The sequence below is a fragment of the Corvus cornix genome, chromosome Z, assembly GCF_000738735.6.
Source record: "Corvus cornix cornix isolate S_Up_H32 chromosome Z, ASM73873v5, whole genome shotgun sequence".
NCBI lineage: Eukaryota > Metazoa > Chordata > Aves > Passeriformes > Corvidae > Corvus > Corvus cornix.
The window spans coordinates 38,864,636-38,879,320 of NC_046357.1; the positions used below are offsets into that span (position 1 = coordinate 38,864,636).

Consider the following 14,685-nt stretch of genomic DNA (forward strand, 5'->3'; position numbering starts at 1 on the left):
GTCTATGCCCTCTACTTAGCAGCCCAAGGTAGTGACTACCACTAAAGATACACACAAGAGTGCGTAAAAGAGTGGGTAGGATAAGGATAACTGACCAATGTCAACTCATAAATCTGCAGCCATAAAAGCAAATAAGGTGGGCACATTGACTTCAGTGGGAACTCCCTGTCTGGCTAGTCAGACACATTCGGCCGTTCCAGTTCACCTCATGGGCTTGTCCACTCTGAAAACCAAATGTCCCAGCTCCTGTGAACAGAGAGTGGAGTTGTATAAGCAAGATAAGTTTGTCTCTTTTCATGGCTGAACAACCCTTCATCAGCCCCTTAGAGGCTTCAAGACACACTTTAGGTATAAAAATTTGATGGTTAGATAAGACTGATCATGGAACAGGAAGAATACTTTTGTTAAATGAATTCTGTTTTACTAAAACACTAAGAAACAGATTATGATACCACTTTACTGCTATTAGTAGTTTTACAATTGTGTGGTGGAAACGTAGCAAAAAACCTGTATAAAATAATAAATTTAAGTCTTTTGGTTATCTCATATTTTTAAGCTAAAACTTATATTCCAAATTGCTTAACAGCTGTATTTCCTTAAAGTGTGGGCAACATTTTACAAAACATTATATTGTCTAGAGAAAGATTGTTTGCTGTCTGTCTAATCCCAATGGGTTAAAAATCAAAAGCTGTAAAAAAAAAAAAAAAAAAAAAAAAAAAAAATTCCTGTGAGGGCATTCCACATCTCTTAGGCAGAGGAGTACTTTATAGTTCCCATTTACAGTATGTGATTTACTTTGAGAGGTCAGATGGACTATTTGTGCTTTGCTGGATCACATACTTATTCTTAGGCTATGTTTTGGTCAATAAGGAAATGCTGTTTTGACAGTCAGATTTGTACTCTCTTTATCACAACTGTGGTATGACACAATTTACATTTGCAGATAGACATAAACAAGAATAAGTGTAGGGAAATAAATAATGATTTAAAAATATCCCTTAGATTCAAACAGAATCTGAGTTTTGAGTCTGACTTCAACAAGGAAGACATCTTGACTTCCGTCAAGAAAGACACTAGTTCTTCACAAAGCACTGATAAGCTGTCTCCTTTGGTTTATTGATTTGAATGCAGCTTTTGCATTTTCAGTTTAAGATAGTATTTTAACAATCCACATTTCTAAATCACTGGTGTTGAGACATCTGTGAGCACGTACCCACAAGGTATAACTCCAAGACTATTCGTGTCAGTGAGAATTTATCTGTTGAAACTTTGTGTCATCATGTGGGTTCTGGGTCTTCCATGAACGTGAGGAGTATTTTTATCGTGTTGGAAAACGGAAATTAAGTTTAACACCTTATGGTGACCGCAGGGATTCACATTTGAGTGCTGCAGGGGGTGAGACATGTTTTTTACCCTACGGTGCTGCATATAGTTACCTGTGCGTTCGCAACATGCTGGGCCAGAGGGGAACCCTGTGCCCCTGCACCTCCGTGAGGCAGCGGGGGCCCTGCCGGCTCGGTACCCGCCCTGCTCTGTCCCGGGGGCGCCGGCAGCCCGGGCCGGGACCTGCCCCGGCCAGGGGCCGCCACCTGCGGTCCGCCTCCCGGCCGTGCCCGGCCCCGCGGGGAGCCGGGGCGGAGCAGGACCCGGCCCGCCCCGCTGAGCCGCAGGTAGGGCAGCCGCCCACCCCGTTCCATCCCATTCCGTCCGCGGTCTCCGTTCCACCGGCGCTGGCCGATGGATCCCGAGGCGGTGGGGGACGAGCTGTCCCGCTTGCGAGCCCTCTTCCTGGCGTGCGACGCCAGCGGCTCGGGCCGCATCGAGCGGGAAGACTTCGCTGCTCTCTGTGCCGAGCTGCGGGTGCGGCCGGCCGAGGCCGAGGCCATCTTCCAGCGCCTCGACAGCGACCGCGACGGGGCTATCACCTTCCCGGAGTTCGCCCGTGGCTTCCGCGGCGCCACGCGGCGGCAACCCGGCGGCGGCGGCGAGCCGGGGGGCGAGGACATGGAGGAGGCGGAGGCGCCAGCGGCGTGGGTCTCCGCGGGGCTGGAACAACCCTGGAAGGACTTCGAGGTGCGGCTCGGGGACGAGGCGAGGTACATCCCGAGGTAAGGTCCAGACCCGCCTGCTCCGTCCCACCCCGGCCGTGGGAGCGGGTGCGCGGCCCCGGGGTTGGTGGGGCTGAGCTTTCCCCTGGGCAGCGCGGCCCCGCCGCCGCCGAACCGGCCCTGCCGTCCTGCGGGGCGGGAGCGGCCCTCCTGGCGGAGCTGCTGCCGCTGATGCAATCCCAGCTGGGGATCGCCCGTGTAGCCTGACCCCTCGCCCCGCGCTCCTGCAGGTGTAGGGAGCCCTCCGCACACCTGCTTCCCGGCTGGGGTGGTTTCTAACGCTGTTCTTCCAGCGTGCAGCCGCTCCTGGCTTCATCTGCTCTGCTCTGCCAGCGACCCACGTGGGAAAGTCAGCCTGCTAGAACGCACGGCATGCAAAGTTCTGCCGGCTCCCCAGTAACTTTCTCCCCGAGCTATTCCCCGAGCAGCCGCCAGCATTTTTCTTCCACCCCTGTCGACCTTTTCCTGGTAAAGGCTGACCAACAACGTTGGGTTCACGTTAACGGTGTTGGTAAATACGGCCCTCGGTCTGATGAGCTCAGAAGTTTTGTGAGAGTCTTTGTCCTCGGTCTCAGTGAAGTGAAGACACCTGATGGTAGCTTGGTTTGAGATTAAACCCGTTTACCACGGGTCTGCCAGTACGGGGCTGGTTTCAGTCTACAGAGGCACATTTTGGTTACTCGAAATAGTCTGCCTGAAGGCTGAGGTGCTCAAAATTAATATGAAAATGTTGGCCGTAAAAAGTACAGTGTGATTCTGCTGCGTTTTAAAATTGTAATTTATGATGGAAGACAAGTAATCTGAGTTTCAGGACTTGGCAGCTAGTCAAGAGAGTTAAAAAAAGTCATATACATGAATAGATCTCTATGTTGTCTCTATATAGCGCTCCTTAAATTCCTACCAATACCAATAATTTGGTTCCAGCTGCATATAAAAATGTGTTTGGATAATGAGGTGGAATGCTTCTTCAGAGAAATTTTCAGTTACTTAATCTGGAGTCAATTGTTCTTTTCTTTTTGGATTAATACTGTTTAGTATTATTGGAGTGCCCCATTTCAGACAAATGAGTAGCTTCATACAGGTCTTCCTTAATTTGTTCATGGTGCTTTCCTTGTTAGACACTTGCTTTCTACAGAAAGAGAACAAGAACAAAAGACTGTTTGAAAGCCTGCAGACACAGTTAATAACCTGAAGTCAGAAACTCAGTAGGAGCTGAAAAAAAATCTGACTCGTGAGCAGTGGTAACTTGTGAAAGCTTCTGTCTCCTCTTGGTAATAGTTCTGTTTCAGTATCTTGGTTACTGTTTGCAGCAGCAGTTTCAGTACAGTCTAACTGATTGTCTAAAAGGATAATAGGAAGGGGAACAGCTTTAATTTGCTGCACTCTGCAGACACATCTGGTAGTTTTGCTAAATTCATCATGACATAATGTAATTTGTGTTATGATTCTTTTACATAAACACTGGAAAAAGTTTTGATGGTTAAATACTATCAGGTGGGCAGTATTTTGATGTAAATGTTTCCTATTTAGGTTCAGATTTGAACATCCTTCATAGTTGTCTTATTTATTAGGTGTCTGCCAGTGTCAGCTGAAGAACAGTACGCCCTTTGTCTTTTCTCTCTCCTGTCCTGAAGTGCTAAAAGCAGGTCTGCTTAACAGCTCAACCTTTTTTCCATTTGTAGCCCACACCTTATTTTGTTGAAACAGATGTGTAAGGATTTTTTCATGTGAGTAGTCCCACTAAAATCCTTAGGACCATTTGCATGAGTAATGAATATATTGTAATTGATTGAGGAGTCTTAAGCAGTAGAATATAACAAAATCAAGTAAAGTGCAAGCTGGACTTCAAAAAAATTTTTGTTTAAATTATTTAACTTGTTTTAGTTGTTTGTCACTTCATATTTTATTCAGGAAAAGGCAGTATTTTGAAAACTAGACCTACCTTGGAACACAACTGCATCTTCAGTACTATAAAAGAGTCGGTGTGTCCTTATGTTGTGTTTTATTGCTCTTCATATATTTGTTGTAACATTAACATTGACATCTGTGAGAAAAGTAATTACAAAAGAGAAACTCCTCAAAGCTGGATGAGTGCAGCTGGTGGTCCGTATTTTTAAATCTCAGTTGTGGTTTTTATCTCGATCATTTTGGGGTACACTTCCTCCAAATGCTCTGCCTTGTGGCCACAGACTAGCAAGACACTGGGACATGTGCTGTGATGCTATTGGGGTTTATACAGAGAGAAACAAGGTGTAGTAAATGGAGGTAATGAGGTAAAATCAGGGTTGAAGTCAGGAGAAAATGCCACAGTAAACACCTGTGGTCTCTGTCACGCCTTAGCTTGATTCCTATGGGAATCAAAGGGAAAATTTTCACAATACACATGGTTCTGTCTCCGTTTCAGAAACTGAAAGTTCAGCTTCTGTGACTGAACTTTTGAAAGCATAAATAAGCCTCCAAAATGAGGTGTGAAACAGTAACAGATCTATACTCTGACCCAGTCCTCAGTGTAGTAGCAGGCATTTGATGCAAAATTATTTACTGCCAGGTACTAAAATAAGCATGTATTACAATAAGCATATTTTGAATTTAACTCATTTTACAAAAAGGTAATTTTATTATGGGATGGATCATAACTCTGCAGTTTGGTGTATCAGTTGCACAGTCCTTTTAGATTACTTTAAAAGATTCAAGTCTGCCAAAGCTGTGGTTGTATTGTTTGCAGTTAAACAGGCAGAATAACATTAAAGAGTTTTTCTTTACAGCCTTGCTCCTTTCCTCCTCACCTGAATCAATTTTTTGGACTAAATTCAGTTAGATTTCTTGGTAAGGTGGTTACTGTGAGTCAAAGTATTGTTTGCCTTAGCCTTTACTTGTGCTTGGTAGGCAATTGGCCTCTAGGAAAAAAAAGGTGGAAAGTCTTTCCAGGCTGATAACTTAATGTGTGAAGTCAGACTTTAGTGGAATTGTACAGAGGGGTTTTTATTGTTGTTGTTGTTTTTGTCTGTTTGGTTGTCTTTTTTTGATTTTTCATTTCATTTAAAGTGCAGCTAGCCTTCCGCATTGTTACATTTAAACAGGAATAATGAGTAATTAAATATAAAATCATGCAAGGCCTTTAGTTTATATGTATATATAGTGAATTGCTAGCTGGAGATATGTTTTATTGAGAAGTCAGCCGTGTTCGTTAGTTTATTCCTCTGAGAAGTATTTGCAATGGTACAGGAGTGGACAACAAAGAAATTTACCCTTTTGATGCTCCAGGCAGTGAGTGCTTCAGTGCCACACTGGAAGGGTTTAGCCCTTGGCTGTGTTACTGGATGTTGCATTCTTTGTTGTGGCCAATCTCAGTTTGAATTTCAGGGGCAAGACTGAAAGGTTCCCTTCATGCTCCTAATAGACAGACGTTCCTTTTAAGCATGTGGGAATGTCTCCTAGTGGCAATCCTTTTCCACTCCTCAGCTTGAGCAAAGAATGATCTGACATCTTCTGACACTGCAAGAGAAAAACCGTACTTATGAATGCTATGACACTTACTTATCTCTCTAAATTACAGGCAAAAAACTTCCTGGAAAACACATTTTTAAATTTTAATGTCAAAGACTTCAGTCAGAAAGCACAAAGACTTGTTGTGATTGTCAAAAAAGAATGAGCCCTACCAGGCAACTTTTGTGCAATATTTGGCAAAATGGATAATCTTATTGGAAAATGAACTAAATTAATTAGATCATGAATGGGTGGATGAATCTGAAGCAGAAAGTTTGTATCCCCATTTTGAGTTAAATTCTGCTGCCTCTGAGAGGTCTCACGCTCCATTGCTTTGCTTTTTAGTCTTTGGGTCTCTTTTATTTTTGTGCCTGGTACTTCCAGCCAAGCTGACTATTCATCAGACTCTGATTTCAGTGCTTCCTGACTGTGAGATTTTATGCATCACACAATTCCAAAGTCTCCTAATGTGATTATGATAACGGTGTGCCCCCAGTCATCTCATGGAGCTGTATAGAAAATGTGGGTCTGGGGGATGTGATAAAATGAGAAAAGCATGCTGTTCTTTACATGAGCTACTTAAACTGTGAAGACGGGTGGTGCTCATGGGATATACTGCTGTACTACAGCAAAGAAGAGAGGCTCTGCTGCATAAAAAACCCATCCAAAACATGTCATGTTCTTGCTGTCATGAACCAGGATGGATTTTTGCCAAAGTCAATATAGAGCACAGTATTAACTTCCGTCAGCAATTTGTGTTTACTTCCATGAGATGATGAGCCATGGTGTCAGAACTGGGGAGGTTTCCTTGGAAGTTGAAGCATGTTCCCTGGAGAGGGAAAAAAGGCAAATCCTGAGGAAAAACGAATGCTGTGTCCTTTTTTGCCACAGTGCTGGAGAGGGGATCTCTTCTGTAAGAATGTTGTCTTGTCTTTTGATACATCTCATGACAGGAGTTTGAGAGATACGCTCTGCTGTGAATGTAATGGATGTCTTTCTGTGAGCTAGAAGCCTTTCTGAGCTATCTTTCTGATTTTTGCTTTAATCAAAACAGTATCTGTGCCACTTAAGCACTGTAGCATTCATTCTCCTGATATTTTTCCTGGTATCATTATGTGATCATTTGCCATAATGCCTTTGAGGCATTCTCCTTTTCCACAGACTTCATCTTTCCTTGCCCGTCCCACAGTCTTTTCCACTGTGTCTCCACTGGCTCTAAATCACACCACTAAGGGAACAGCATTCATGCTTTGGAAACATTAAAAACTTTTTCTCTGGGAATCAGACCTTGGCTAGGCTGTGTCATCTGGGGGTTACAGATTTGATCATCTTCTTTTAATGCATCCTGTTTCTGAAGTGGTAGATACAGAAAAAGAAAAGGTAGTATTAAAAAAACACATAGTGCTTCAAGTTGACAAATACTTTGAATTTTACACTCTGCTAAAATTCTGTGTAATCTGTTTTTCCTTAAGGCAGTCAATCTAGGAGGAAGTGTGAGGCAGTCAGCTGTGACAAAATTAGATCGTTTCCAATCTGTATCAGATTTGGTTGTTCTTTTCTGCTTACTGATATGGTAGCACATCCAGTGTGTCTGCTTTTCAGAAAAAGGTACTTCTTGATCTCTTGGAGGCACACACAAGCTGTTGGTCTTCAGTGTAAGGACAATCATCAGATGCATAATGCTTGAGCTTTGTTTTGCTCTGACCACCCAGCTCAGACCTTCCTGGCTCAGACTACCTTACGCTTCATCTCTTCATGTCCATACCAGAACAGAACTGCTACAAGTGATCAGAGCAGTTTGACAAGCTGACCTACAGTGGAAAGAAGTAATTAAAATAGTGTTCTAATACCAAATACCACCCCTAGGGTCAGACTGAGGGGCCTGTGTAACATAGCATAGTCTTTCTGGTGACTACATAGGGAGAACATATAAGAAGATACTGAGCAACTCCAGAGTTGAAAAATTATTTGTTGAAAAATTCCATCATCTTCTTCTGAACTGCATTTGGAGTATGGATTATTAGGAAAATGGTCACTGTAATGGTCACTAATCAGCAAACCAGAAATAATGCTATGAATTGATAAGGATTAATACCGCTGTGTGGATTAAAGGAAATTATGACACAATATAATCTAAATATCTGTGATCTCCAAGATCAGTGTTGTGGGGTTTTTTGGTGTGGGTCCTCTGCCCCCCCCCACCCCTGCCTTCTGCTCCTGTTGTATTCAACCATGGTATTTTAAATCTATCATATTAGAACTTGGATTATATTCAGAGAAGTTTTATTTTCTTTACGCAGTTCTTGCAGGAACTCTCTGAAACCATGTGAATACTGTAACTTTGCTTAAGCTAACTCATGTGAAGCTGTGCAAATATTGACTAATTACTCTTACTAAGTACTAATTTTACAGATGGTTTATGCCATAAAACTTTTGAGATGAGGTAAGGTAAAGCCAAAGCAGTACTTGGCCACAATGCTATACTTTTTGTGGGTACTAGTGTTTTGTGTTTGTACTTTGCAGAAGCAACAGAAATAAGTGTGTGCACGATGGGTAGTGTAACCATAGTGCCAGATGAACAAAGTGACAGACTTTCATACCACATATTAAAAAATGCTCTTTCTGTGCATTAATATTTGTGAATGTCTGCAGTTGTGTGAGTGTGGCACTTAAAGGTGTGCAGCTAAATACACTGAAAAGTGAATTTAGGATTTCAAGGAAAACCAGTTTTGAAGGGGAAGTGCAAGCATTTGAGATGAATTTTGCTGAAACATCTTGTCCAGCAAAAGGACAGCCTATTTAGAGTTTAAGTCACCTTGGTGAAATCCATTTGTAAAATCTTCTTTGATAATTAATTTTGAATAAGTAATGAATTTGCAGGAAGAAATGGCATGTATTCAAGAGGAAGTGAGGACAAACAAACAAATTGGGCAATATTCATTACAGCTTATCTGTCCTGCTGCAGCCGTGTCACTGATATTCACCAAAGCATGTGAAAACAGAGGAATGATTAAAAATACAAAAATGGCAATTTGGAACAAATAATCTTCAAATACTTACTGCATGTTGCTACAGAGTGCACATAACTGCTGCTACTTCATCATGGATTCATGGGTACTTGGAGTGACTAAATCACTGACAGTCTTTCCAGTTCATGAAAGTGTATTACTTCTTTCTGAAAGCATAAGTGATTGCGTAATCCTTCCAATTTTGTTGCATGACTTGGATTTCTCGTCTGGGCTTTTTTGTTGTTGTTTTGGTGGTTTTTCTTGTTTTTTTTTTTTGCTTGCTTGGTTGGTTTTTTGTTTTGTTTTTTTGTTGATGTAGTAGTTGTGAATCTACTTTTTAATCAAGACATCCTGCATCATTGCTGTAGATGCACTTACATAAGTATCACTGAGAATTTCAGTGACCAGTTGTGATCTTTCCAGGCCCTTTCCAGAATCCTGCATGATTATGGTTGTATGGATATTGTTTGACACCTTAAGCTTAAGTACTGCTTCCTAAAACTGTGCCACTGAGATATTTTGAATCCAGCTGTGTGGTAGCTGGTCATTGGGCTAAGAAGGAATATGAAATATAAAAGTTTTTTTAATGCCAGAGGGAGAATAAGACCTCACTGTAACTACTTTGAGTTTCTGACTACTGCATGCTAAAGCAGGCTTAGCTGTGCAGCAGAGGCTCAGCATCACAGACATACTGATTTCTAGCTTCAATTCATGTATGTGTATTTCTGGATCACAGAATATTCTGAGTTGGAAGGGACCAACAAGAATGGTCAAGGCCAACTCTCAAGTGAATGATCCATACAGGGATTGGACCCACAACCTGGTGTTAGCATCATGATCTAACCAACTGATCTCAAGTTTGTATATACTTTGAAAAGAATCACAGAATAGTTGTGGTTGGAAGGAACCTCTGGAGATCATCCCGTCCAACCTCCCTGCCAAGACAGGGTCAGCTAGAGCAGGTTACATAGGAATCTGGCCAGGTGTGTTTTGAATATCTTCAGAGAAGGAGACTCCTCAACATCCTTAGGCAGCCTGTTCCAGTGCTCTGCCATACTCAATGTAAAGAGACTTTTCCTCATGTTGAGGTGGAACTTCCTGTGTTTTAGTTTATGGCCATTGCTTCTTGTTCTGTTGATGGGCACCACTGAAAAGAGTCTGGCACCATCCTCTTGGCACCTGCCTTTGAGATATTGATATCTCCTCTCAGGCTTCTCTTCAAACAGGCCCAGGCATCCTCATAAGAGGGATGCTCCTGACCCCAAATCATCCTTGGGACCCTCTCCAGTAGCTCCTTGTCTTTCTCGTACTGAAGACCCCAGAGCTCCATGTACGGCCTCAGCAGGGCCAAATAGAGGCACAACTCCCTCAACTTTCTGGCCACACTCTTCCCAATGCACCCCAGGATGACATTGGCCCTCCTGGCCACAAGGGCACTGCCAGCTCATGGACAGCTTGTGATCCACCAAGAGTCCCAGGTCCTTCTCCACAGAGCTGCTCTGTAGGAGCAACACCCGGCCTGTGCTGGCACTTGGGGCTGTTCCTCCCCAGGTGCAGGACCCGACACCTGCCCGTGTTGAACTCATTAAGTTTCTCTCTGCCCAACTCTCCAGCCTATCAGGGTTCCATGGAATGGCAGCAGAACCTTCAGGTGGATCAGCCACTCCCCCAGTTTAGTGCCACCAGCAAACTTGCTGAGGGTGCATCCTATCCCTTCCTCCAGGTCATTGATAAACAAGCTGAACAACACTGGTCCCAGTATTGATCCCTGGAGGATGCCACTGACTACAGGCCTCCAGGTGCATTCTGGGAATGTCCTTAACATTTTTTTAAAGGCAAATCATTAATTGAATAAATATACATTTGAGGAGTTCTTTAATGTTACATTATTTATACATAGTTCGTAGCTTATGGTGATCAGATAAATCTGTTCGTTATTGTTACTGTTTGTGAACCTCGACATTACTCTGTTTAAAATACATTTTGAAAAAGAAATTGTGTGAATACATGGGAAGATATTTAACTTACTAAATACAGGTAAGCATTAGCCTTTGTAAAGGAAATTCTTTGCGAGACAGAAACGTGTTTGTACACAGAAATTTCTCAGGCATTAGTAAAGCTTTATCTCTTCGTGCTGGTCTTATATTTCTGTATCTCAAAATGAATGTCAGCATTTCAGCTGGGAACAGGTTTTACAGTGTCCTGAAACAGTTAAATTGTTTAAAATGGGAATTTGAGCTATAGTAACAGTTTTAGTTCTGTTCTAATAAAGTAAGTTAGACCTTCAGAGGAGAAATCACATACAAGAAGCAGAGTGCTGCAGTGTTGATAATCAAAGCTGTGGAATTGCTTCAAGTGGGAAAAAGTGAAGAGAATATACACTATTGCTGATATGGTGAAGGTATTTAATAGCACTACTCCACTGAAGATAGGAGAACTTCAGCTGTCTAACAAGGAGGATTGTTTAATCAGAGTTCAGACTTTCATTAGCAACAAAAAGAGGGCATGTATTTGTGTTGTTAGATATGGTGTTAGACTTGAACTTGCAAAACATTATTTTTGGTTGTGTTTCTGCTTCTGATAATGTCTGTTTCCTTATTACTGGCCTGCCTCCTCTACCTTTCTAGATTTGATCTTCTTCCTTCTTTTCCATTCAATTTTTAAGTTCTTGAATACCTGTTCATGTTCTAGCATTTAGTCTATGTCAATCACATTCACTTTTCCTTAGGACTGCTAAATACTGTTACAGAATATTTTCTGTAATTTTTAGGCATATTGCCTAATGTAATCCAGGAGTTGGAACCTAGCATGTAAAACAAAGGTTTACATGACATACTTGTTGCATGAAAAGAAATCAGTGCTATTTATGTAGTAGACTTCATAATAATGCTATTCTTTTTATCTTGTAAAGATTCTTTGCTCTGACAATTAGAACAGTATGCAATCTATGTAAATGAGTCCAGATTAAATGGAAATCAGAATTTACTATTCCAGCATTGAGGCAGCTTTTCAATAGGAATTTCAGGAGAGCTTTTAACAACTACAGTATCTACAGAAATGTTTTCTTTCTTCTTTATGAGATATATCTGTCATTTTTCACGTGAGAGTAATATACAGAATTAACTTCTTAAAATGACAGTTTTATTTGGCTACAGACCAGAATAATTTGTCTGAAACTGGAGAGCTGTATTCTTATTTTGCCTGCAGCCTACCTTCCTCTACCCTCTTTCCATTTTAACTTAGGTAGTAAGCATTCATACCCATTTTCAATTCTTATGCAACCTCCTGAAATCTTACGCTTCTTCACAGATTATGATTAACGTTAGAGCAACCAAGAAACTTGATACACATTGTGGGTTACTCCAGTGGCATTCTCTTCACTACACTATGAATAGAAGTAAAAAAATATATAATTAAGCAAAAATTTTTTGCAGTAGCTGTATTAAAACAGAGAAGTGGAAATGGTAAATATAAAATAATTTAGACATACTGTACTGAGTGTTCAAAGCCCATATCTAGCTTGCTAAATTTTAAAAATAGGCAAAGAGGGGAATATCTTAATTTGTAGTAAGTTTTTCAAACTTGTAATATAATATTGTTCCAAGTAAGTGCATTAAAATGTGCATATCTCTCTTTTTCAGACAAGAGCAGGTCAGTGTTCTGTATCAAAACATACACATAGCAGAACCAAGATTAATCCAGCCATATGAACATGTCATTAAGAACTTCATCCAAGAGATCAAACTTCAAAGCACAGAGATGGAAACTTTGGCCATAGCGGTAAAAAGGTATTGTGAATGGTGTTTCTAGTTCAGTTCTGCAGTTTCTTTTTTTGCTCTTCTCGTGCTTCATTTGATTAAACTCGTGAGAGTTAATGTCAAAATATGCCATGCAAAGTATTTCCAGAAACTGAGTTCAAAGTTAGTTTGTATGCACACACTAGTGCATAAGCACATATAGCAGCACGCAAATGATTACCCGTTCATACTTTTGAGTAATTCTGGATCAAATTTTTGCAGACTCTGTTGTTAGGTTAAATGCTTAAAGCATTTTGACTCCTCTTCCTTGACTGGACCTTTGAGTTTTGTCGTACATGTCCCTTATGCTTTCATTTTAGAAACTGTATTTTTGCTTTGTGAGCTTCAAGGAGTGTATTTACCTGTTTTAACGACTTGGCAGATGTTACAGTCTCACATCATTACTGCCAAAAGCAAACAGATTAGCTCAGGACAGAGATCTCATGTGTGGGTGATGCAAGTTGCTTTTGAAGTCTCTTCATAGGATAATGAGAGGCACTTTTTATCTTTGTGCCTTTTTTACATATCACATCTGCCAATTTTAAAAATGCAGATGTGATGTATTTCATGCTAATCATCAGCTTGCAGCTATTATTTAAAATCTAGTTTGCCAGTATCTTAAAAATAATTTGGGATTTAGGTTCCCAGCCGCACCAGTTTCAAGGTCTGGGCAATGTTAAACTGTTTCTATGTCTGTCTGTATAATTTGTTTCAGTTGAGGCAGACAGATGTGTTTCACACAGTGTTTCTTTCAAGTCAGAGGGCAGTTCCTGAGAGAATATTTTCTTTTAAATTTTAGAGCTCAGGACAAAGCAGCAGTTCAACTCAGTGAGCTAGAGGAAGAGATGGAACTACGGATACAGGCTGCAGAGCATAAAGTTAAAAAGGAAGTGAGTATTTTATATTTACAGAATTTCATAATCACCAAACTCTCAGTGGTCTTAAGCAGGATTGATGGCCAGCTGTGTTTTTGATCCTGATGCGCTGAATCAAAGCTGCTGTAGGCAGGGCCTGGATGACAAAAAGCTATCCATGAGATAAGAAATGAACGATCTTAATGCTTCCCCAAAGAAGAATATCTGCTTAGGTATAATAAACCCAAGAAAAAAAAGTCTTTCCCCTTTTGTGGGAACATACTGGCCAAGAAGAGACCACTTCTGAGACCAATATTGGAAACAGGTTGGAGAAAATGATATTTCAGCACAAAAGTATGGAATCTAGTTCTCCTAGTAAATGAATTTATGTAGAATTTAATGCTTGGATTATTTGGTCCTGCTTTATATATCTTCCTGCGGTAATTCTCTTTTTTTCCCTCTGTTCTCCTGCAACTACATTTTAGAGAGTTATAGACTTAAGAGAGGGTAACTGTGGTAACAATGTGTGAGGGCCTGGGCCTCCCAAACTTGATGGGAAATTCTGTTTTGATCTGCTTAATTTTAGCTTTTTCAACCCACCTGCAGTCTATAATAAAAAGTGTAAAATTCCTCTTCCCTTACCCAGGGAAAGATATATTAGAGCCACATGTGACTGCATAATTCAAAGGAGCGAGACCATCTGCCTGCTTCATTTTGAGTTGTTACTACATTCATTTAAGATAAGCGGAACTTTATATGGGCATAAGAATAACAGTTTGTGAAAGTGTTCTAATGTGGACATAAGAAATGCATTAATTTAAACATATACTATGGGCATAATTGTTGCTCGGTAGGACACACAATATACTGAACAGATATATATATTTGCTATGGCTACTTTCATCAGAGTATTTGAAGACCAGAAGCAACAAAGTGCTGTCTGCCAACTTGCTGATTTTAAGTAGTTCACAGTATTTGATATGTGAAGGTAAATGGTATTTTGATAGATATGCTTCAAATAGCGTCCTTTCCTATACAAGAGAAAACAGTCCTACCACACTATAAAAGCCTATTGTGTTCCTAGAAAAAATACAATGGCATGAAAATGTTAAAGATATCACTCCTAAAAAAAAAAAAAAAAGTTATAATATGTTTAACTAGTGGTAATGCAGCTCTCAGTAGACATAAATTTTTATTTCCAGAGAAACTGAGTAGTTAATGTTTAGAAAACAAATACATTTTCTCTGAAAAATTACTGTTCTTAAAAAAGGATAAATCACTGAAAAAAGCCCTGAATAATCTTCTTGACTGCTTTAAAAAGATGACTGGGATATGTGCGTTTGCTTCCTTTGAGAACATCTACAGTCATGTACTAGCATTATGCAAAAATCCATCTTCTATGGATTATCTACATCGTCTGTATTCTCAATCG

The 14,685-nt window shown here is 40.7% G+C and overlaps 1 protein-coding gene across 2 annotated transcripts in view; it reads left to right on the plus strand.

The window, feature by feature from the left end:
* The first annotated feature begins 1,655 nt into the window (after positions 1-1,655).
* Positions 1,656-14,685, plus strand: part of RASEF (RAS and EF-hand domain containing) — a 33,939-nt gene continuing 20,909 nt past the window's right edge. For both annotated transcript variants that reach the window (XM_039567678.1, XM_039567679.1), the window contains exons 1-3: positions 1,656-2,108; positions 12,244-12,390; positions 13,199-13,289. In XM_039567678.1, coding sequence (XP_039423612.1) covers positions 1,738-2,108; positions 12,244-12,390; positions 13,199-13,289 — 609 coding nt within the window. In that variant the 5' untranslated portion in view covers positions 1,656-1,737. The remainder of the gene's footprint in view (positions 2,109-12,243; positions 12,391-13,198; positions 13,290-14,685) is intronic.